The sequence below is a fragment of the Bidens hawaiensis genome, unplaced genomic scaffold (assembly GCF_021521415.1).
Source record: "Bidens hawaiensis isolate Kalapana, Puna unplaced genomic scaffold, B.hawaiensis_p1.1 tig00040078_1, whole genome shotgun sequence".
NCBI classification, from domain to species: Eukaryota; Viridiplantae; Streptophyta; class Magnoliopsida; order Asterales; family Asteraceae; genus Bidens; species Bidens hawaiensis.
In genome coordinates this window covers 123714-149826 of record NW_027497064.1, presented here as the reverse complement: position 1 = coordinate 149826, position 26113 = coordinate 123714, and the positions used below count along the sequence as shown (strand labels likewise).

Genomic DNA, 26113 nt, shown 5'->3' with positions numbered 1-26113 from the left:
ATTAGAGAAGCGAAAAGCCAGGCGTTCATAGTAAAAGATCACCGCGGAGAGTGTAAGAAATTAACCTGCTAGCTAGCTTTTTTTAAAACCGTAAATGTTGAGTAATTAAATCTAACAATGTATATATGCTTAATTTGTTTGACTCGATCAGCATACAAGAAGCACCATCCTCCATCCTTGGATGATGATGTTTGGCGGTTGGAAAAGATAGCGAAAGGCGGGGTCTTTCGTAAACGGTTAGCATCAAAGCGTATACCCACCGTCAAAGACTTTCTTCAAATGTATGTTACCAACGAGTCCTCGCTACGAAAGGTAATTAAGCTAGAAAATTAACTACGTACAGTACTATATCTATATTATGTGAGCATCTTTTTTACAAAGATTTTCTCTTGTATATATAACTGTAGTTACTTGGTGGATCATCTAGCAAGACATGGGACACAATAATCAAACATGCCAAAGATTGTGTTCTGGATGACAAGTTGTACATTTACAGATTTGGTGCGGATGGAGCCAGGCTTTTCTTTAACTCGGTTATGACGGTTGCTGGTGCGACTCTTGACGGTCAAAACTTTGTTCCGCTCGATAAACTCTCCTTGCTTCAAACGGTATATATAATATATTGTTTTAGGCTGTGTAGCTAGATAGATATATAGAATGTGGTTTTAATGATAGCAAAAAATTTTGTAATTACTTTGCAGCCTGTGGTAGAAGCTATGAAGCAACAAATTTACAAAGACTTGAATGAAATGGTACCATTGGATGCATCATCCGTTTTTGAAGTGATCTGTATGCCGATGTCAATGTCGAGTCTGAAATATGAACCACTTGAAAGTGTGGATCATAAAGTTGGAATGCATGTGCAGATTAATGGAGGTTATGATCAAGATCTAGCGGATGTTAGTTTCGATGATTTGCAGAGTATAGATATATTTTCTTCTGATTTTGGAATATGTTTCTCGAGTAAAGGTTCACCCCGGGCAAGGTGGTGTAAGATTCGGCCGGCCCTCAAGTGGGGTTCGGTGAGGCGAGATGTGGCTGCTAAAAAGATGACCGACTCGTTTTCATATCTTGATTTCTTAGTTTAGATTCCTCAGTTGGTGGTTGTAATAAGATGTTTCAGTGGCCGGATCGATCTGCTTATCCCAATCGCCATAAGATATATCACGCTACTTGTAAATATATCTAGTATGAGGGTTTTAAGGTAGTTTGTTACAAGCAAGGAATATAATTTGGTTTTGGCTATTAATTTTCAATAATTTAAAAAAAATACCTGTTTTGTCTAAGGTTTAAGATGGCATCTATGTGTTTTGGTCCTTCTATGGATTAGTAAATATAACGGAGTTCCAAAGTAAAATACTTAAGAGGTAGAATTATCATTTTACATAAAATTTAACAAATTTATGCTAAATTTAAATTCATACCCAAATTCTTACAAAAATTTAGCAAAATGAATCCTAGAAACAACCCGAACCACCCATTCCCTCCTTTCGGTCAACTCCATGGTTCGCAAAACCAACCGAACGTGAACTTACAATGGAACCCGATAAACCAACCGAGCTACCCGTTTCAATTTCCCGACCCGAGCGTAAACATGTACGCCAACTATCTCATGCCTCAAAACTTAATGTCGGCGTTCGAGTCTACACCACCGGAGTCGGAGCCGGTGGCGGTGCCGGAGACGCAAACGGCACGGGCCTGCGGTTCAAGCCAAAAGGCGACCCGTAAACACAGAAAGAAATAACCGGGGGAGCCGATGGCGCAACGTGATCCATACAAGCATTGGAGCGAGGAGGAGGAGGTGGCCCTCGCAAGGGCTTGGATCGTCATTTCGGATGATCCCGACATCGATAAGTTTTTTTAATATTAAGTATTTATTAAAATATATTTAGTGTTTATTAAAATGTATACTAATTGTGACAAATAATTTTAATTTGTAGCTAACTTTCAAGCCACCGGGGTGTTTTGAAAAAAAGTATTTGAAGCTTAGCTCACGATAACCGATAAACCCGAAGACTACCGGGGAAAAGAAGCGGTTCAAGCCCACTGGAAGGGGCTTAACCCCGATTGTCTAAAATTTGCCGGGATAATTAACCGGTTGCAGGGGTCCGGCTGGCGAAGCGGGCATAACGACATTATAACTCAAGCCTTGAGCTACTTTCGAGCTCAAGGCCAAACTTTTGAGCGGTCCGGGAAATCGTTTAAGTATTTGAATTGTTGGGAAAAACTACGCCATTGCGCGAAATGGAAAGGGGCACCAACTGTTCCGGTCGCCCGACGAGCCGGCTCATCCCGGCCTTCAAAAAAGTCGAAGACATTTTCGTCGACAAATTCAAGTATACCAAACACACCCTCCGATGCTCGTAGCTTCTTCGTGGACGACGTGGTTAATTTAGCTGATGCAGTTAATTTTGACGACGACGAAGAAGTACAGGAGTTGCCTCGACCACGCGGGAGATCGAGAAAAACTAAGGTTCGTCGTCAACACGATTTAAAGACGTCGGACAATTAAACGAGTTGGTCGGTTGTTTGAAACAAATGCCACGGTAATAGGAAACGACCTTCGAGCATCCAACATACAACAAGAAAAGCTGAACTCGACGTTGGAATTGCGTCAAATGAAATAAGACTACGAATCTCTCAAATTGGAGGGGTTTCACGAGGAAGCCGCATTATTGTTTCAACGACGACGTGAAAAAATGCGCGAATATTACGGATATTAGTTTCTTTTTTTTAGTTATGTAATTTTTTTTTTGTTTTTATTTATGTATTTTTTTTAGTTATGTATTTTTTTAATTTTTAGTTATGTATTTTTTTTGTATTTCTTTTTAATTTTAATGCATTTTTATTTAATTATTTAAATAAATTGGTTTTTATTTGTTTTGTTTAATTATAAAAAGAATAATAAAAAAAGATATAGTGGACCTAGTTTGTAGTCCCTGCACCATTACACTCAAAAAAAAATTCTCACCCTTACTGACTGGGCGCCACGTGTTGAAATTTGCCCCCATTTGTAGCCCCTCCACTACGCATCGCCTTAGACTAAAAGGTGTGGCACCATTTTGCTTCTCATTTTATAGTGCCACGTCAGCGCCACATCATACCCCACTTTACTCTACCATCTTCTACAATACAATAGAAATGATTACCAATTTACCACTTCCTTTCCTTTCCAAATAAAAAAAATTATATTTATATAACTAAAACAATTTAATATAGCTCAATTTAATTTTTTTAAAGTCATTAATATAACTAAATCTAAAAAAATATATATTTGATATTAAACGTTAAAAAAAATTAAGTTAAAAGTATTATAAAAAAACATAAATTTATTAATATAATCAAAACTTAACATAATATTAGTATATATTTAAATAATATCACCTAACATCCCACCTATCTTCTCAATCCATCATTCTTTGCAACTTATCTTCCCACCTCCCTTCACCTTCACCTTCTTAGCCCTATATTCAAAGAAAATAACTTCTTTTTTTTTAAATATCAAACACACAACGTCATATTCATCGGCATTTTCTCCACCAAAATTTCATCGCCAGCGGCACCGATGTGAGCGGAGTGGTGTTCACCGCTGGCACTGCCAGCCACGTAGACTCCTCCAGCAGCAAATCGCCATCCACAACTGATAGTTTTACCACTTTTAACTTTCACTTTATTTTCTTTTGGCATTCCCGAGCTAACGAGGCATTAACTTCATTAGTTTTTTTTATGTGGCATTATCATTGATTAAATAATAAGAAAAACTGTGGGGCCCACACCCACCTCCATTTTCTTTCCCTTAGGCTATGTATAGTGGAGGGACTACAAAATACAGCGATTTGCGTCGTGTGACGCCCAGTCAGCAAATCGTAGGTTTTTGTTTTTGGGGTGTAATGGTGTTGTAGCCATATATATATATATATATATATATATATATATATATATATATATATATATATATATATATATCACACACAAACATAATATAATAATAATAACAAAACAACACAAGCAGACGACAAATACCCTACACCCACCCCCCTGACGCCCCACAATTCGCCCCCCGGGGGGGGCGTTTTTGCCCACCATCGCCCAAACAAGGCGCCCACTACGGGTGGCCTTGGGCTATGTGTAGTGGAGGGGCTACAAAATGAGACGACTTACGCTATATGGCGCCCAGTCAGCAAATGGTGAGTTTTTGTTTTAGGGGTGTAATGATTTATAGCCTATATATACATATATATATATATATATATATATATATATATATAAGGATCTTAAGAGAACCATTTGAAAATTGAAAACTTTGAGAACCATTTTGGACCGCTAAAAAAACCTGTAAAAATTATTTAAAAAAATTATAAAACAAAAAAAAACAAAAATTTTAAAAAAGTAAAAAAAACAAATATTCTTATATTTCATCCGGTTTCATAAAAAAAACACTTCGTATTATACACATGTGTATAATTTCATTTAATCTCTAGTTACGTAATGTACTCATATGTATATTATCATTTACCTTAAATTGTACATATGTGTATAAAAAAACATGTATGTACATATTATACATATATGTATATTTTAGCTAAACGAGACGTTTTTTTTTATGAAACCGGGATGATAAATAAGAATTTTGGTTTTTTTACTTATTTAATTTTAGCATTTTTTTTGTTTTATGATATATTTTATTTTTGGGTTTTTTGTGATCCAAAATGGTTCTCATGGTTCTCAATTTTCAAATGATTCTCACATGATCCCGATCATATATATATATATATATATATATATATATGGTGGGATCTAGAGAGAACTAGAGAACTTCATTATATTCATTGATTTCACTTAATCAAAAGTGAAAATAAAGGGAAAAGAAAAAACAAAGAAAATAAAATGCGTATTATATAGAAAAGGGCAAATAAGGTATTAAAAGTATATCACATTCTCTGCTCACAGATATCGCATTCTCTCTATCCAGATCTCACACCATCGTCCAGTCCAGAAACCTAGGGTTTCTCGTATCTGCTGCAAAAATTCGTCCGATTCAACGCGAAAATCAGTTGATTACACCGAAGAATACCATCAGGTAATCGTCTATGCAAGTTATCATCACGCTCTCATTCGTATTACAACGAATCAACTAATAAAAGTAGCCGGTTCTCTGTTTTTGTGCTTTATTTTTGTAAATCGAGTAACATTCTGTTGATATTAGTTCGTATATGTTTGATTACACACATGTAGTACACGAATTATTGGTATATTACACGTAACCGAAGAAACATATGTTGTAATTGTGAGTTTCAGTCGTAAATTAAACGTTAATGTGTGTATACCAGTTCACATATGCAATATTACCTGAGTTTGTGTTTTATTTTGTAAATCGAGTAACACTCTGTTGATATTAGCTCGTATATGTATGATTGCACATTTTAGTACTGGAATTATTGGTATATTACACATAACCGAAGCAACATATGTTGTTATTATGCGGTTCGGTTGTAAATTAAACGTTAATGTGTGTATACCAGTTCACATATGTAATATTACCTGAGTTTGTGTTTTATTTTTGTAAATCGAGTAACAACATGTTGATACTGGCTTGTATATGTTTGATTGCACATATGTAGTACACGAATTATTGGTATATTACACATAACCCAAGCAACATATGATGTTATTGTGCGTTTCAGTTGTAAATTAAAAGTTAATGTGTGTATATCAGTTCACATATGCAATATTCTTTGTGTTTTTGTTTTATTTTATAATTTAGTAACAAATGTTGATACTAGCTCGTATATGTTTGATTGCACATATGTAGTACAAGAATCATTGGTATATTATACACGATAGGCACAAATATATTTTGTTATTGTGTGTTTGATTTTTAAATCAAGCATTATGCCATGTATATCAGTTTACATATGCAGTATTATTTTCAACATCTTCTCTTCATGTATCATCTTCGAAATTTGTTCAAATCTGTAGCGAAATCGAACATAAATTATAAGAAAAAAGTAGGTAAACAACTGTAATGTTCAAATTTCATAAAGTATGTCATCTTTTAGGCTTACATTAATTATTGATGCATTACATGCATATACATGTATGGTCCATTACATATATGCATTACATATGTATTACTTGCATTATTGATGCACTATATATGTGCATTACTGATGTATTACACTTATATATGTGGTTATGGTGTATTGCACATATGCAGTACTGATGTACTACATATGTGCACTACACACGTAGCACACATATTGTATACGTGAGCAAACATAATAACACAACTGTTTTATTGAAACAATATGCAAGAAAACGTGCGGGCAAGAAAGGAAACAGGGGAGGACAACAAGCAACAAAGATGTCAATTCAGGTAAAAACATATTTTCTAATCATATTAACAATGCATATGTGTAATAAATTAGTCATACATATTCTCATCATATATGTTTGTTATAATGGTTGTTTTTTTTACTTATTAATAGCTAAAAAATGAAGGGGGGTAAAAGAAAAAAAAAAGTGGGTTTTTAATGAGGGATGTTAAAATTAGAACCACAACAAAGTTGGAGTATCATTCATCATCAGTCGCACATCATCAATCTACTTATCGTTAAATAGGGTTTCTTCAAAATCACCCTTTAAATCTTCTATTTCATCCAGTTGATTGCAAAATCAAGCAAAAAACTCATAAGCACTAGCAAATAAACGTTGTTTTTCATTCAATTTACACTTTATCATTGTCTATTAGGCGTTCTACATGCATCTCGTAGCAATACTCTGTTTTTTTAATGAACAACAACATAACGTGACGAACGTTAATAACATTGATTGTTGATGAAAGTTATGAATAATGTGTATGCAGCGTCACACATTGATATCAATTTAGATATCTTACATGATTAGTCGAATATTGCATATATGTAGTACATAATGTATTTTACTGCATATTTTTAGTTATATTGCATATTTGTAGTGTTAAACATATGAATGTTAACACGAATGTATATATTTTAGTTAGGGGTGTACATGGGTTGGTTTGGGGCGGATTTGAGTCAAACCCATAACCATAACCGTCATGTCGGTTAATGGATAATCATAACTATAACCGATCCGTTATGGCAGTTTCGGTTAAATGGTTTTGAAGGTTATAATGGGTCGGTTAAGGGTCGATTAACCATAACCAAATTAATGTAACTGGGCCTAAATGTTTGGCACCAATCATTACAAAAAAATGACATGACATAATACAAAAACGTATATAATCCATAATATTAATACCAAATTACAAAAAACGAGAATAAAATTATATAATCCAACAATGAAATTCAACTTAATTTTATAAAAAACGTAGAACCAAAATCATCAAAATGATATAATCCGACAATATGTTGGTGGAAGTTAATCCCAATCATATTGTTGGTTAAATAAATGGGTCGGTTCGGTTATGGTGGTTTTGGAATTATCTTTAACCAAAACCGACCCATATTTGGCGGTTTTTAAAAATTTATTAAACCGACCCATCGGTTATGACGGTTATCGGTTAAAATTGGTTCGGTTATGTCGGTTATGGTTCGGTTAACGGTTATAGCGGTTAACATGCACACCCCTAATTTTAGTACATATAACGTGTATAGTATTGTGATTGCATACTTTCATATCAATGACCTCACATATAAATTTCACAGGCATGAAAAACAGATAAAGGTCACGAAAAAATGAAACAAACACCACTGGTGGAAAAGGAGTATGGGGAAACACCGATGATGAAGAGGACCAATTTAGATATATGCTATGTTGAAGTTATATGAAGTGATGATTATACAACATTTCCATTACGCATATTTTTTGAAACACACTTATATAATTGTATTAACTCTATTGCATTTACATAGTACTATTGTATTACATATATGCAGTACCATCTTGTTACATATATGTAGTACTACAATATTACATATATGCATTACTTATAAACACTAACCGTTTAATTTAATTTTTAACTGGGTTATGAAGATATGACATCAAGGAAGTGACCAAGAATAAGAAAACGCTTTGTTGAAAATAAAATAGCATTTTATAAAAATGAAGGAGGACCGTCAAATATATGGCCTGGAAATATGATGACGTTCGACTCCGCGTCAACAGTTTGTTTGTGTTAAAGCAGTGTTGGAGAAAAGATGAATCTAAGATTAAATATAAGTAGAATGGGTTGTTCATACTCAGATCATAGCCTCAAAGTCAACCATATATATATATATATATATATATATATATATTTAGTTTATGCCATATAATTTATTTTTGGACTAGGGGTGAGCATTTCACAGGTCACACCTTCCAAAAAAATGTAACCGACCCACTAACCTGTTTAATAAAACCATATTCCATATATGGTCCCAGTTTCGACTTTGAAAGTTCAATCTGATTAATAAACGATCAGGGTCGGGTCATGCCCGAAGGAACATTGTTGGAACCGCAAACCCATGAAACTCCTACTGCTGCCTATATTCACATTCATCTTGAGATACAGTTTGCATATAAACCAATTCAAACAATCTTATCATGCAAACCATTAGTTCATTTAGTTTGCAAGGTAGCAATAGATTGGTGGTACACTTCATGCAAACAAATCATGTAACATTCATGCAAAAAAACCTATCTATTGTTAGTCAACCCTCAACCATGAATAAGTCTGGTAAAATTTTGACCATTTGTACTACCATATGGAGCTGCAGTAGATGAATTCTCACAACTAATTAACAATATTTTGAAGTCCATCATATAAATTACTCGCGAATACACACAACAAACCGGATTTATGCATAAAAAAATCCCATAGTTAGTTAAAAAACCATTTATGGTGTAAAGCGGTTCCACAAATCTTATTTAAAACGCGGTTTAAAAATCAATTAGCTGCTAATGGATAGTCTATAACAGACGTGTGAAACCTGCCATCCCATCCAATAGAACCTGTTTCAAAATATGGACGACCCATTTGTAGATGGTCCATTCCGGTCCAGTCATACCCATTGCGTGATCATATATTGGACAATATTGTTTTAGAACCATTACCAACATAGAAAATTCAAAAATAAATATGTTACGACTGCGATAACCACCAACGTATAACCCAATGTATTTTTATAGTACAAATATTTAAACAAAAAAAAAAACAGTCCTCATCAACAATCAACCACATCTTTTTCTTGCTCATTTCATCTGGTCGATATGCTTGCATCAATGCATGATTTCTTTATACACTTGTTAGTTGATGGAGTAGAGTTTGCATCGCGGTGTAGTAGTTCACCTAATGGGATGATGGTAATGGTTATTTTGGGAACCTGGGAACAAAAGTTTACCCATATAAAGATCAAACGATACCAGACAGACCACATATCATCATTACGATCATAAATCATCTTCAAAACTACATAATACAATGTTTTAATAGTCAACAGACTACATATATGTATTTTTTTTATTAATATTACATATATGTAATACTAGCAGTGTGGTATTACACATGTGTAATTTTCGATATGACACATCAGTAATACATGTATTACATATATGTAATACCAGGGGCGAGCGTAATTAGTGTTGGACCGGAAAACCCGATAACCCAAATCGCAACCCGAATCTGCAATATTACATTCGGTTCAAGGTCAGGTCATATTTCCTTTTTCTTTTGGTTTCGGGTCGGATATCGGGCAAGGACTAGGGTTACCCGAGTTTTTCATGCCCGACCCGAATTTGTAATCAAATTTACAAATATTATTTATGTTGATACCATATTTGAGGGCATGCTAATCTTCTTTCTTCTCTTTAGGCTTTAACCTATTAAAATAATAGCCGATCACTATCATAATACTTTTTAAAAATCAAATTAACAAAGCAAAAAACATAAGCAGAAATCAAAGTTGATTCAAACTTACAACATATTTCGTTCAAGAGCATTAATCATCTAGTTATTTAATTTATTTTCAACTAATTTTCTTTGAGACTTTTTATCAAATAGTTGGAGGACATTCCCAATCAAAGGACATATTAAGCCTACGTTGATCGATTAACCACAAAAGCTGAAAACCGATGTTGTACTAGTCAATTAAAAAGGAAGAATTAAGACCCAAATTTAACATATACTTCAAAATCACAAAAAAACAAATGAACCACCTGCTAAATAACTAGATACTACACATGTGTAATACTCAGTATTACACACATAATACATGGTATGTAATACACATATTACACATAGTAAAACTTAATCCAGTAATTAGGTTAAATCAAGTGCTTTGTATTCCTAATAAATCATAATTAACAATCGATTGTCTACTAATCATGTCGTAACTTGCGAGTAATCAATTAAACTATCAATCTAATATATGAAAAAGATAACACTCGAATCAGAAATACCTACAATTGCCATGATAAACGATTGAAATCATGTTGAATCGATAATCGATCTTCAATATTTAGGGCTCAGAATCATTGAGTAAGATGTATTGTATGCTCTGTTTGTTGAAATCGTCACACACGGCTAGGGTTTCATCAAACATGGAAGTCAGGTTTCCATCGCACAGGGGAAGCCAATGTCTGTCCAGGTCTATAGGTCTATTGGGAAACAAATTTACAAATATAATCTTGTAGTTAAGAGTTCTCTAGTTCTCTCTCTAAAATGGATTTCTCTCTTGATCATTTCCCTATATATATATATATATATATAGGATGAGTATCATTACAAAACTATTAAATTATATGTGTGTGTATATCACACACACATATAATAATAATAATAATAATAATAATAATAATAATAATAATAATAATAATAATAATAATAATAATAAACAAACAACACACTCCGGCGACAAATATTCCTCGCACCCCCTTTATCGCCTGGGGGGCGGTGTTCCAAAATGTGGTCGCCCATCATCTCTGTTTTGTCGCCCCAGTACGCATAGCATTATAAAACATTAACCTCCATTACCTCCGACTCCACTCTCCAAACACTTCCTCTGACCACCACCACGTAACTACATCCGCCTTCACCACCATCCACCTCCATTATTGTCGACTCTAATCTCCAAACACTTCTTACACCAACACATCATCATCATCCCCAACCATTGTAATTTGTGTATCACTAGCCAGATGCACCAAAAAACCTAATAAATTAACTCACACTTTAGCCTAATTCACTTAAATTGGCCAAATTGGCGCCAATTTTGGATTTTGCAGCGTCATTGAAACATTTAGGGTTTCATTAAAAGTGACTTTGGTGAAAATTTTGTGAGATTTTACGCGGAATCGGAATCGAGAGGGAACCTTGTTTGGAGGGGTTTAGTGTAGCTGAATCTTGATAGTGGTGAGAGGACAGAGGCAGCAGCGATGCACAGATTTATGTGGCATATGCAATGGTGAGATGTGGAGGTGTATATATTGTGAGTGTGATCGATCCAGGTGAATTCGCTGCCGACATCGAGTAGTATGTAGGTGGATTGAAGGGGCATTTTGAAGATGGAGATGGTGTAGTTGAATCATCACTAGTGATTAGAGCTACAACATATGTGTATATTGGATTCATTGTGAAGTCATGGAGGTGGGTGGTGGTGGTAATAGATGTCACCATTTTAGTGCATTAAAGGGTGTTTGGTTGAGCTTTTAAAATTGTCTTTTTATTTATTTGTTTTCTAAAAGAAAAGGCAACTTTTTAAAAGCTTCAATCCAATTTGAAGCTTTTGGAGGGCATCTTTACCAAACACATTTTGTTTTTTAACAAACAAACAAGAAAATAAGCAAGTTTTAAAAGTTCACTCAAACACCCCCTGAGTGGAAGGAGGACGTGGGTGCGGGTCCTACAGTTTTTTTAATCATTAAAAAATACAATCTTCTATATAATAAAAGAATACTTCATTCTACCACTTGTCACTCATTCATCCTTCCTCCTTTTTTTACCCGTTTCCAATTTATCGGATCCCGACTAGGTCATTACCCGACCCAAATTTTGTTTTTGCTAAATCTCTGTGTTTTTTGTTTGTCTTTCAACACAATGTAACCTTAGGAACAACTCTGCCGCTATAGAAGAAGCCAGTGAAGACTATCCATCCCCATCATATTCATCCAACTTTTGATTCATCTTGCGAAGAACGACCTACCGCTCCCTTTGTTCAACCCAACTCAAATTGAAGGTTTTTCGCCTACTGGGAAAAGCCGGTTCACAATGTTTTCGGCGCTGGAAAATGTATGCTTCTACTTCTTTTATCTCGATTTCGTTTATGTTGCTTTTGATTAGTGTAACTAGAACTCTAATTTCACTTATTCAATATTAATGTGTAACTTTGAGGACACATACTTTGCCGCAAAAAATAAGATCAATTTCCTTACTGTGACTTTTCTAATGTTCGTGTACCTTTTGTATTAATGTTGAGTAGTGTCAAACTTTAGTTTAGACTTTTTTACTATTCATAAACTTCTTATTTGGGGTTCTTACAATCTAGCTTTGATGGTTTTTAAGACAAATCGTCAGCTAAAATTTTAATATCATAAACCGAAACCGAATGGTTGAAAATGAAAAACCGAGTCGAAATAATTTGTTTTTAGAACCGTGAGCTAAATTGTTTTTTGAGTTCAGACGAGGTCTTTTCCTGTTAAGACGTCCCCTTTTCTGCTTCATAAAGTTGATAATATGATTAATATCCAACATTCCCACTCATTGAAGCTTAATGTTTTATAATTATAATTTATAAAGCAAAACTTGGTCTCCTCTTGTCATTACAAGATAGTAAAATTTGTAAACATGATTTTATAATTATTGATCTCAACCTTATTAGATCGATATCTTACTGTACAGATTGGGAGATAATTTATGGATCTAATTACAACTTGTGAATAGGTATATGTGAATTAGAAGGTTATAAAGCAAAAGTTGGTTTCTCTCACATGAGTGTTTTTTTAAGTTGCTTTTTTTTTTCAAATAATACAAAGTTACCAATGCTTAACTTGCTAAATGATTTTTGTTTTTTTTTTATTATCTAACTCTTTGATTTGTGTGTTAAGTGGCCAATCTGCTTCTGTGGAAGGACAAGAAGGTACCGGGGTGGGATCCTAGGTGACGTGACATCTGATTTCTATAATATTGGTTATTATTATACATAATAACCCGTTTCTTACCCGTTTCCAATATATGTTGTTCTTCCCTACCATATTCATCCGACATTCGATTCGGTCCACAAAGAAAACAAAACTGAACTATTTATTAGTTTCAAAGTTAGCAATTTAACACCTTCGTATTGGAGTTGCTGTTGGTGGTCACTGTGTTGCTCTTCGTGCTGTTAAAGAGGTAATTGTGAATAAGTTAAGTTGCAAATAAGTTTCTTTTTGTGTAGTTGTGTTAATAGATCGCAGGTATAGGATCCGTTAAACATTTTGGTTTGGAAACTGTAAAGAATTCAGTTTCAACATATGATTCCATAAATTATATATATGTTATGTGCAATAGATATGTATAACCTATTTTTTTATCTTTCTTTCAATTAAAAAAAATAAATCATAATTACATTGCTTTCCCACATTTAGGTACTCAAAAAACAGTTGATGACTTGATGGGCCTTCAATGAATGATTAGTGTGGAGGTTATGGTGTAAACAAAGCATTATTCTTATTACAATAGTTGATTCTGAAATTGTTTTTACTATTATTTCAACCATCAAGTGTCATTCTAAAAGGTAGACCTCATAGCACTCACCTTTTTTAGACCCGTTTCAGTTTTGATTCGTGTCTATAATACTAACTGTATTGTATTTCAGTTGATTGAATGTGAAGATGATGATTTTAGTGATGAAGATGATTTTAGTGTTCAAGAAGTAAATCATATTCTTGTTACAAATGTTGTCGTGAGAACAAACATCTTATTGGCATTTATTCTCCATCAGTTGCATATTTGTGATAATTACCCATTGATTAATACATAATTAAGGTATTTAGTATGTTTTACAATCAAAATATGAAAGCAATACACATATTTTAACAGTTATAACATTTATTAAGATTGACACCTTATTTATAATGTAACTTGTAATTGCATTAACATCATATGATAATTGTGTTGTTAATTGTATTTTGGTGAATGTTTAAAGTTTACAATTTTCATCAATTCTTCGTGTAATACACGGGGCTCAAACTAGTGTCATATAAAAAGACCACATCATCAAAAAAAAAGGGACTAACAGAGTTAGTGTCCCGTTAGTTCGGGAGTGCCAGAAGAAAATAAGGTGAAAGTTAGAAGCGGTGTAAGACAAATCGTTAGTTAGGAGTGCTATTGACCAATAAGTGAAAGTTGAGAGTAGTAAAGAGGAATGACCAATGCCCCTTATAAATAAGTATTTTTTTAACCAATTTTGCCTAACCAAAATAACAACCAAGAAAAGTATCAACACATATGCTATAATTACTAAACCAAGTAAACTTACAAGAATCTCATTTTATAGCCAATTGTAGAGGAAACATCTAACACAACACCAGCATAAAATGTGCACATTTGATTTTAGGTTGAACCCTGCAACACGTTTTAACTAGCCAAGGTATGTATGTATGTACAACTGAATCCATCTAAATTTGCACCCGCACATATGAAACAACACAGAATTTGTTATTTGTTAAATAATACTCCTTTTGATGAATAAATCGTTACAAAAACAGGGAGATCTACAGTATAAAATCATCTATACACGACCTTGAAATCTTGAATTATACCGGGTGAGGGTCAAAACAGTAATTTTGAACTCAAATACTAGACATATGAGATCAGAAGAGAATCTCCTTAAGAATTAAGAGAACCAACATTACAAAGCACATGATAACAAGTATTGTAGCACACATTACCATCCCCCCTCGTTTTTGACTTCGCTCCGCCTGCAAATTTCATTTCATTATTTTTCATTAAAACATAATTAGCAATTCATATATTACACGTTTAATAAACAGTTGAAAACTAACTTTTTGAAGCTGCTTGAGACCTTCATCCACCGAAGCTGCAACATTCTGAATATTGTGGTCGATTCTATCAACAATAGTTCCCTGGTAAACACAATTTAAATCCAATCCCGTTAAATGAAAATCTCAAGAGTATAGTAGGGTCGTTTAAAAAGCTCGTAGGCCGTAGCTCATGGCTAGCTAAAAAAAGCTATTATTTAGCTCGGCATGTGACTTGTTCTATAACCCGCTCGTTAGTTTGCTTGATTGGCTCATCTAAATTAAACCCCAAAATTTAATATATAATAATAAATAACATACTATGAAAACAAAAAAAATATAAATAAACAAAAATAATACATATAATATGCCTCTCGATATTTAAAAACGTAAAAATTAAAAAATATAAACAAAACTAAAATATATAATAATATGCCTCTTGATCTTTGGATAAACATTTCTTGTTTATAAATTTTGTATTATGTATATGTTAATTAATTATTTTTGTCTTTTATATATCAATATTTCAAAATAAAAAACATATAAAAAAAGAAAAAGATAATAAGCCGGCTCGTTAAAATAAACGAGCCGAGCCAGCTTGCTTAAGTTCGAGCTCAAGCCCGAGCTTGCTCTTGCTCGGCTCGTGAACAACTCTAGAGTATAGTATAGAAACAACACGAAGGACGGGTTTGCAGTTTGCTGACCTGGTCAATGACAAGGACGGAAAGATCTTTCATGATTTGTGCCAGCTCATTAACCGATTCCACAACTTGCTGAATTTCTTTCTCCCTTTCCACTGTAAAGGCCTCACTTTTCCTTAATTTTGCCATTTGATGTTCATTAAAACCCTACGTACATGATTTTATTATTTTTAAGCTTACAAAATAATATAATATAAATAAATGAAGGGTCAAAAGAATTAAACATATTGCATACCAAGTCATCAAATTCATCATCATAATCATGCCTTGTAGATTGCTTTCCATTTAGATTCATTTCTAGATCAACTCCATCTGGACCCTAGAAGAAAGGAAAAATAACACATATGAGAAAATATTTTAACTAAAATAAAAAATATAGTTAAAATTAGGGCTATAGATGAATCGAAACAAAGGAGGTCTTGTTCATATTTGTTCATTAATCATTATTTGACAAACAGATGTTCACCAACACATAACCAAAACGGAACCTTTTGTTCATGTGCGCTCATCAAGATAATATTTTGTTCTTGTTCGTTAACTTCCAAAACGAACACAGATGAACATATATAAACACATATGAACATACATTAATTTGAAAAATAAATTAGCGTTCTTAAGCTCAAGTATTAAACATAATTATAAGTTTAAGTACCTGACGTAATTATCTGAAAACACTTAAGACATAATAATCATAAACATAACTTTAGGCTGATACACTAATAAAAATTAAAATCAAAAGCTAAAATGTTAGGATAATAAACTAAAATGTATGAAATATATAAAATAAGACCGAACATAAACAAACAAAGGGACATGAATGAATGTTCATAAACGAACACGTTGCCGAACGTTCACGAACACAAGTGCGCAAACGCGACCTCTGTTCATGTTCATTCGTTTAATTAATTGAGCGTGATTCATTTGCTCATGTTTGTTTATTAACTAAAAAAAGGTAAATGAGCTTTCTGCCAAACAGTTCACTAAACGTTCGGTTCATTAACAACCCTAGTTAAAATAGTCTAGAGAAACCTCTTTCTGCTGCTGAAGGCGCTTCAAATAAGTTGATTGCTTCTTCCTGAGTTCCATCGAAAGGCTCTGGAGATCAGTTGCAAGAGAACGCTGCCACAGAATTTCAAAGAAAAAACTTAAGCAGTCATTATTTAGAGTTAATTACATAAATGGGGTCTAACTTTGTAAGTAACATGCTTGATGTCTATGGCTTTCAATTTGTAACATTGCTGGTGTCTCTAACACTAAGTTCTGTTATGAAATCTGTTCATTGTTACAAAATGACGAGTCTACCCTTTAGTTAACTACATAAATAGTTACTTTTGTAACATATTTAAGGTCTAACAGTAACATGCTTGGTATCTATGGTTATCAATTTGTAACTTAGTTGGGTCTAACACTAACTTCTGTCATGAATTCTGTCAACTTTGACAAAACGATGATTTTGCCCTTTAGACATATAGTCCTTGTTGGCAATCAAAGTCACAAAACTGTTTTTGTAATAAAGGGATTAAACCACCACACTTTTACAAGACACTTTAGCCACCTATTTATACTAAAACATAAACATAAAAACTGCATAATCTAAAACAACTTGCACAACTAGTTGCAAGTTACAACCTTATCTTCCTAGATATGCTAACTTTCATTATTTTGACTTATCCTAATACAACAACTTGACACACCAGCTGTTTACCTTACCTATTACAAAATTACCCTAGGTTTAAAAGCTTTAACAACAGTAAAATTCCAAGGGTTGCAGCTGACCTGTTTCATAACCTGTGAACATAACGATTAAAACTAACAATCACCCCCCCTAATCGTTTAACGTTCACAGTAGCGTAGCGTCATCATCTTCTTGGACTAGATTGGCCTCCTCCCTATTTGGCCTTGCCTTTGGGCACTCATACGCATAGTGACCAAATTCCTCACATCCATAACACATGACCCGCGACTTGTCACGTCTTCCTTTTGGCTCTCGTCCTTCACCTCTCGAACTAGACAAATTTTCACGGCCTCTTTCCACTTCGCGATTCCGGCTTCTTCCATGACAACATTCACAATTGCCACATCTTCCTTTAATCCGTTCTCTATCACGGGTGAACAACAACTTTTCACGAAAACTTTCAGTTGAGTCTTCAATTTTCACACGCTCCTCATAAGCCTTCAAACGTCTCACCACCTCTTCAAACGCCATATTCTCAATGTCTGAGTATTGCTCATCGAGGCAACTATTGGCAAGTATTTCTTTGGCATGGAATTCAGAAACTTTCTCACTACAAGCTCTTCATCAAGTGAAGACCCGAGACTTTTGTACTTTGACTGCACCCCGCTTAACTTTCCCGCGAACTCATCAATCGTCTCTGTCTCACTCATCTTCATTGCTTCCAACTCACTTCTAAGTGTTTGCAAGCGAGCCTTTTGAACCCTCTCGACTCCCAAAAATCTGACCCCTAGTGCTTCCCACACATCATTCGGATCCTTGAGCTTTGATACTTGAAGAAGAACGTCTTCAGGAATCGATTGATATATCATGGCCTTTGCCATGAACTTCCTTCTTTATTCTACCGCACCTCCCGTCATGGGATGTATGGCCTCTTGCAAACCGTGTGCTGCCAAGATTGTCTCCGTCATAATTGACCATGCAGTATAGTTTGTTGTGGTCAGTTTTGGGCATTGCAAACTCACGTTGCTCGGCTCACGGGTTGGTACAACAGAACCTGCACCTTCTGCCATCTTCACATCACCTTCTGCCATCTCCAAACCAAACTACCTGATCACCCGCTAAATCTGCTCTGCACAGAGTGCTGGTTGTTGCCTACTTACACTCGACTACAACCTCGCTCAGATTCTGATCACACTCTGAACAGAAACTACAACCTGAATCACTCAGGTTCGCCTTCAGCAGTTGTTCCACACAACCAGCCCGACTCAGTCATTTCACACGACTAAACTGTCTCACGCACACCTTCTGGAAGCTGTTCCCAGCCCTTCCGATTTTTCCAGCAGCTTTCACAGTTCGATCTATCACAGATCGATTTCAGCAGCCTCAATCGACCACAGCAAGGTTTGCTGATAACAGTCTTCTTCACAAACGATCTATCACAAATCGCTTCTTCAACAGCCCTTGAACCAGTCACAAGTTCTGGGTTGGGTGGTAGTCAGCTTTCTTTCTTTTTTCTTTCTTGAACAGCCCTTTGATCTTGCAGCTCTGATACCAATTGTTGGCAATCAAAGTCACAAAACTGTTTTTGTATTAAAGGGATTAAACCACCACACTTTTACAAGACACTTTAGCCACCTATTTATACTAAAACATAAACATAAAAACTGCATAATCTAAAACAACTTGCACAACCAGTTGCAAGTTACAACCTTATCTTCCTAGATATGCTAACCTTAATTAATTTAACTTATCCTAATACAACAACTTGACACACCAGCTGTTTACCTTACCTATTACAAAATTACCCTAGGTTTAAAAGCTTTAACAGCAGTAAAATACCAAGGGTTGCAGCTGACCCGTTTCATAACCTGTGAACATAACGATTAAAACTAACAGTCCTTATGCTTTACTTTTGTTACATATTTAGGGTCTAACACTATTTGTATCACCAAACTTGTTATTTTTAACAGACAAGACATTTTATGTAATTAACTCTATTATTTATAAAAACGAGATTATTATTATTATTCTTACCACTCTTATTATAGCCATACCTGAACGTTTTTCCGAATATTCGAATCCTCGGAAGTACCACCAGCAGATAACTTTTTTAATTTTCTTTCTGACTTTTTAAGAAGATCAGTTATCTCATGGGTTAGAGCCTCAATCCTGTGTTGATCTTCTCTCCCATCACCAAAAGAGGGCATCAAAGCCTTGGCATGAGCCTTTGCCAGCTCAGCCATTTTAGCCCTTGCGCGTTGCACGTTTCCTGTTATTTCATCAGATACATCAACCCATGCAGGAGGAAGGCCCACTGTTAATGCCCCTGTGTTTCTGTTAGAATATTTTTGAGTGCAAATCAGAACAAAAGAAGAATACCAGTTAATTATCATAATATGATCAGCTAAGAAAATTATTAATATAATAAAGATTAAGAAATAAACAAACAAGAAGACCCCACTTTTAATTTGCAAAGACATTTTACTAGAGGCACTTAATTTCCCAACACTAGTAACAACCCAAGGAATTAAATAACTAACAAAAGTATGATTCTTTCACCTAGTATATTGTAAAAGAAAATAACTTTTATTTCAGCTTTGGACGGCAACATATGATTCCTAAATTAACTATGCTAATATAGAAGTACTGCATAGATGAATGCATAAATTTTATGCCTGGCAAAACAAACCAAAGTGCTGAATTTATGAGTCACTAAGGGTAATTATTATTACAGATTGAATTATGTGGGTTCAAAATAATTTATAAATCGGCTGACATGAGCTGGATAGGGTGGAATGCTAAATATCACGAGTCAGGATGGGCTGGCAGAAATTAACCACCGGTCAGGATCAAATGTCTTAAGTGTTAGATCTCGAAATGACAAAGTAATAAGCTTAACTTCCGAGTTTCATGCATCTTTTGACGTAATTGTTGTCATTTTCACATATAGATAGGTTAGTGACGAGCCTAAACCGGTCACTTTTTGTACATGTGAACCCGAAACAGATTATGTTCAAAGGTTTTTATTAGAGGTGGCAAATGGGTTGGGTTGGGTCGAACGAGTCATGGGTCAAAACGAGTATGAGTCAAAATGAGTTTGGGTCAAAACGAGTCAATTAAAAAAAGGTTGTTTTGGTTTGGGTCAAAATAGGTTAGGGTCAAACCGGGTTTTGAGTTTTTTTTTTTTTTTTTTGGTACGAGAATAACGACGGAAACATTTTAGTTTTTTTAGATTTTTCGTTTTTTACTTATATTTTCATCATCATCATCATCATCATCATCGTACTCAGTATATCCCACCAATAGCAAAGCTATGGTAGGGTCTGAGGAGGGTAAGATGTAGGCAGCCTTACCTCTACCCCATAGGGATAGAGAGGTTGCTTCCGGTGAGACCCCCGGCTCGATAGTAGTTTTGCAGCAAGCCTTGGACTAAGGCACATAGCACTCAATCATCGGGACACCGGCAGATCGGTGCATGTACCCTTATCTTTCAGCTACCAACGCCACTACATGATGCCTGATTAACCGTCCGTCACTTTTAACGTTATTTTCACGAGATTAGTAAAATAACGTCAAAATTAGTGCAATTTCACTTTTGCCCACCCGAGGGTTCACACATATATACATCATATGTGCGCACCGCAAGCAGGGTTATTTTTACTTATATTTTTACTTATATTTTAAGTTATGATTTTTTTAATTATTTTTTTTGAGGGGTTTTCTATTAAGATCAAAAACCCTCAAAAAAAATTCAAAAATAAAAATAAAATAATTATAACTCAAAATATAATCATAAACAAAAAAAAGTAAAAACACAAAAATGTTTCATACGTTGTCCTCATTCCATAAAAAAAAAAAAAAAAAAAAAAAAAACCATCTAGAATCGAACCGAAACCGAAAGAATCGACGAAAATGAAACAAAAAATAAAAAGCCAAAACCGGACCACATCAATCGAAATTGAAAAAATCAATCAAAACGAAACTAAAAGAATTCAAACCGAACAAAAACGAGTTCGGAATCGACCAGAAAGAAACAAAAGAAACCGAAACCCAACACGTCACGGGTGAAAACTCGTGTTGACTTGAAGCCTGAATCGAACCCATTTCGTGCCGAAACCTGTCTTGTACGAAAACCCGTTCCGATCCAAAACCTGTCACATTTCCTTAGAACACTAACCCACATCGACCCATTTGTTTGAACTTGTCGACCCATTTTGACCCGAAAATAAAAGGATGGAATTTCAAATGACTCATTTTGACCCATTTATTTAAAACCTTTTACCCAAACCAACTCATTTAACTTTTAAAACAACTCAAATTGACTCATTTGAAATGATTTGGGTCAAGATTGCCACCCCTAGTTTTTATTTTTGGTTGTAATTAGTGTGTTAAATATTATTGGTTCAGACATTATATACAGGCCCATTTTGGCATGAACCGGTCCTTACCCGTTACCCTGCCCGACATGACTGTTTTGGCGAGTCTAATCGATTTGAATAAATGAACCAACAGTATGCTGACACCAGTGTACTTGGCCTTGATTTAGAGGTTATCAGTGTGCTAATATATTCTTTGACTCATTGCATGAGATCTATATTCAGTTTACTTAGCAGCCAATTGCCTACTAGACTCACTTACTTATAATAGTTACACCTCCTTTCTTTCAACTATCAACTTGCAACAATCACAGATCGTAATCTCATTTGGGTATTAACCAGTGAGAATGTGGTCAGAATCAGATAGTTGCTATCAACTATCAAGTTCTTCAGGACTAAAATCTAAAATTAGAGTGCATTTGTTTGTGCTGCAAAAGTGTGAAACCAGTCAGTCACAGTAGGCAGTAGTGTTAACAAACAAGTGGTCTAAGTTTTGGTTAATAAAATAAACAGATGCTAAGCTGAATAGTGCTTTGCACTTGACATGAAATTACACAGCACTGATGATGATCTGATGTTTGAAGTTTCAACTAATAATATTCTTAACCCTAAGCCCCAAAAATTAGATTGGGAATAATACAGCAAGAATTGCATCTAAATAAATAAATGAAGTGAAGAGAACATACGATGATGTCCCGGGATCCTCGGTACTAAGCGGAGCATACTTATTATTTTGATTCTGCTTAAACAGAGCGGCGTTGGCCATTTCGATGACGGGACCACCGCCAGAGCTAGAAGAAGAGGAGGACGGAGCCCTAACGCTCTTCAATGCATCTCTATACTTCCTAAACAGAGGCGTTCTATTTCTACTCGCCATTGAATAATAATAATAATAAACTCCCTCAATACCAGTCAGTAGTTATTGGAGATACAGATCGGAGATCTGAGAGGATGATGAACCAATTGTGTAGTATGAGAGTTATGGATTGAATGAATCTGGAGATCGAGACAACGGATTATAATTATTACGTTACGGTTAATAAAACACCCACCCAATTTCCCCTTTCTTTCTTCTTCTTCTTCTTCTTCTTCTTCTTCTTCTTCTTCCTCTTCTTTTGGTTTTCTGCTTTAATTACACTCAACCCCCATCATTTATGACTTTCATTCAGGTAATCCCCATATAAACTACACTTGCAACATTTTACCACTCCATCTTTATCTTTATCATTATCATTATCGTCTTACCAGCACATAAGGATATCTAACCACTTGAAAAATGCTTGTTTGCTTTTGGCTCAATTTCTAAATGAGTCGTTCTTATGAATGGGGTTTTTTGTTCATAAGAAAGCCCAACAAATATTATCTTACATGAGTTTATTATTATTATTATTATTATTATTATTATTATGTTTTAATGATAAAAGAAATAAGAAAAAATAAAGGAATATTTATGTTTTTTATACTTCATGGTTTTAACAAAACCAAAGTTGGTTTTTTGATTTGGGCCCATGCCACATGGTAATTTTTGTGAGCTTCAAAGGACATGACGTACAAAAAGAAAGGATTAAAGGAGTAGGGTTTTCGTTGGGGTTGACATTGTTCAGCGATACATAAGAAAATATACACAACATTAGCTCACATTGTTCAGCGATACACAAGAAAATATGTACAACATTATTTTGGAGCTTTCCCTCGCCAGCCGACAAGATAAGAGTCGAAGAGAAGTTTTATGCTCCAAGTTTTTTGGTTGTTTTGAAGATACGAGACGTTCCAAGTTTCTCGTTGATGATACCTCTTACTTGTTACCCTTTTCTATTTAATTTCATATACCTAAAGATAGGCATGAACGAACATAACATTTGGTGAACTGTTCATGAATCTTTCGGTGGGAAGTTCATTTATGTTCGTTTATTTAAAAACGAACGAACATGAACACATGTTCCGTTCGTTCATTTATGTTCATGAACATTCATTTATTTATATGTGTTTATGTCTGTTTATTTATGTCCATTTATGTATTAATAGAAAATAATTAAATAGTATATGGATAAATCATTTACTAAAAGGTTTATATTTTTTTAATTTGTGTTGATTTAGGTGTTTTCATTTATGTTCATTCATGTTTTTTTTGTGTACATTTATATTTATTCACATATTTTCTTTTATCTATATAACAAAGGCATGTCTTATTAACTTTCTAAAATAGTTTGTTTTTTTTAATGTTGTTGTAGTTGGTTTTGGTAGCTTTTACCAGAGACATATTATTTTAGCTATTTTGATAGTTAGTTTTCAGATGTTGGTAACAATATTTTTTACTAGGTTTGCTTGTTGCAGCTATTGATCATTGATGCTCAGGTATATTTTTATCCTTTAAATTTGACTTATTTTGAGGTTTTCTATTCACAGTTATATTATATGTTGTTTTATTAGGTTGCAGTAGAGGTTTATATCTGCTACATTCAACTCGAACTCTTATTAAGGTAATTTGTTCTTGTGTATACTTAGAAGTTTACTTTATGGGGTCAAAGGTCCAGGTTGAGGTTTTAGTAAAAGATGCCATGCCATTTTTCATTCTTTGTATATGACGATTATTGTTTCTGGGGAGGGCACCCCCCATTTGAAGACCAAAAAGATCCCAAAAGCTTTAAGAAGACAATTTAAGTAGTGCCTTTACTTTATTTACTTTATATGATCATATTTCTTTTGACTTACTTACGTTGACCGAACTTCGACACGCAACGTGTAATGGTTGTTCAATACAAAATCACCAACCATGTCCATATGTCTCAGCTTTCTCCATATGGTATAAAAATCATTTTCCGAGTTCTATATGATTGTAGTTCTATCTTTCCTTACGAATTTCTAAATGGTAAATACTTTGCAGCCTGAATATCAACACATGGATGTTCGTGATCAACCTCGGTTTCTTAGGCGTTGCATGTTAAATGGGCAGCTCAAATCCTTCATTTATATTTTTCATTTCCTGATATCAGACTACATACTTTTTACGTGCTCGTTTGACCCAGTTACGGTTTTGTTCAGCTATCGAAACTTGAAACAGAGGCGAATTGTGAAAAGAATTCTGGATTTAGAAGTTTGAAAGGCAGCTCTTGAATTGCCATGTAGAGGTCCTTTTTGTTATTATTTGTTTGGATAAAACCATGTATGAGATGAGTAGAAAAGAATAATAAACTACCGTTATTATTGATTACCTTATTTATCTATTTCTCTTTATGGGCTGAAATGAGTGAAAGTTAAATGTAATTTTTGAAAAACAAAACATGTAGAGGTAGACATTAGGAAAATCGCAAAACTCTACATACACGGCGCATTACATTATAATACATTAAATTCTCTCACTTAAGAACCCGTAATATTATTAAATATCTCATTAAGTCTCAGGCAGGGGAGCAACTATCCGGTGACGATATATAATCCTCCCGTCGGCATTCAATCAATAAATACTCCTGGAGAATTTAAGATCGGTTTCATATAGTTGACATTACCTTCTTCAATTCAATTGATTCCTTCAATGGGCCAATCATCATTCACAAACAAGTAGTCACCAACCCTAGCGACCCATTGGATTAAATCTAGGTACGATCTCATGCAATTGAGAATTTGTTTGTTGAAATTGTGTTTGAAATTCTGCACTTCAATTGTTAATCGTTACACAAACTTAATTGGTTATTGATTTTGGGTGATTTAATGTTTTGATTTTGCTATGGATTGATAGGAAATTAGGACGGTTGTGTGCTATGTGCCACTTGTTTACATATATGAAAGCCAAACAAAAAACAATCGATGTCAACAAAGACCTTAGCTTCAAAGAAAAATGGCCTCTATTATTGGGGTGCCTTTTAGTCTAGCTACCGGGCTCTTTCTTAATAGGGTTTAATTTCTTTGATTTCCAGTGATCAAATTGGGTTTTTTTTTCTTTCTCTGTGTTTTGCAATTATTCTAAATTTTAGTGTGCATTTGTTGGCTTATTTTTCTCTTTTCAGCATTATAGTCGGCCATTATTGACCGATTCTCCACTCTCAGTTCTTCCCATCTACAAGGAACTCATAACTGATGGTTTACACGTGTGGGTATTCAGGTACCAGTTATAATATAATATTAGTTCTAATTATTATTAGTTAATAAAGATGTAACAATTCTTTGTTTTTAATATTTTGCAGTGGTGACACGGATGAAGTGATTCCCCATGTTGCAACAAGATACTCAATTCATGCATTGAATCTTTCAACAATTTCCAATTGGTATCCATGGTATGATAATGGATAGGTAATAAATTTTAGTTAGCTTTATTAAAATTTAAAACGTATGTGACGAGCTGACATTTGTGACAGTAGCGAATGCAAGACATGAAGTGCCATTGCATC

At 34.4% G+C, this 26113-nt stretch overlaps 2 protein-coding genes and 1 long non-coding RNA gene across 3 annotated transcripts; 2 read left to right on the top strand and 1 right to left on the bottom strand.

Moving 5' to 3' along the window:
- Positions 1–3: 3 nt before the first annotated feature.
- Positions 4–1127, top strand: LOC143591815 (calmodulin-binding protein 60 B-like; the record flags this gene model as incomplete). Its single annotated transcript, XM_077071907.1, has 4 exons — positions 4–52; positions 152–312; positions 408–608; positions 702–1127. Coding segments are annotated over 4 exons (798 nt in total), but the record flags the coding sequence as incomplete, so codon positions are not given.
- Positions 1128–13022: 11895 nt separating this feature from the next.
- Positions 13023–13876, top strand: LOC143591818 (uncharacterized). The gene is made up of 3 exons (XR_013145779.1): positions 13023–13345; positions 13582–13730; positions 13812–13876. It is a non-coding gene; the product is annotated as an uncharacterized LOC143591818 (long non-coding RNA).
- A 687-nt stretch (positions 13877–14563) lies between these two features.
- Positions 14564–22649, bottom strand: LOC143591817 (tlg2p-like protein a). The gene is made up of 7 exons (XM_077071909.1): positions 22415–22649; positions 19407–19686; positions 16707–16796; positions 15913–15996; positions 15681–15824; positions 15001–15081; positions 14564–14916 (listed from the first exon to the last, which is right to left on the bottom strand). Exons 1-7 carry the CDS (start codon positions 22603–22605, stop codon positions 14809–14811), a joined length of 978 nt encoding a protein of 325 aa, XP_076928024.1. The 5' UTR covers positions 22606–22649; the 3' UTR covers positions 14564–14808.
- Between the last annotated feature and the right edge of the window lie 3464 nt (positions 22650–26113).

Bases quoted from the DNA above. Each gene is read 5' to 3' on its own strand.
- LOC143591817 (XM_077071909.1), bottom strand. From the start codon at position 22,605: ATGGCGAGTAGAAATAGAACGCCTCTGTTTAGGAAGTATAGAGATGCA. The intron at 15,825-15,912 runs GTATGCAATATG...TCATGTACGTAG, and splicing joins ATGATGAATTTGATGACTTG to GGTTTTAATGAACATCAAAT. The intron at 15,082-15,680 runs GTCAGCAAACTG...TGTGTTTACCAG, and splicing joins CCGTCCTTGTCATTGACCAG to GGAACTATTGTTGATAGAAT.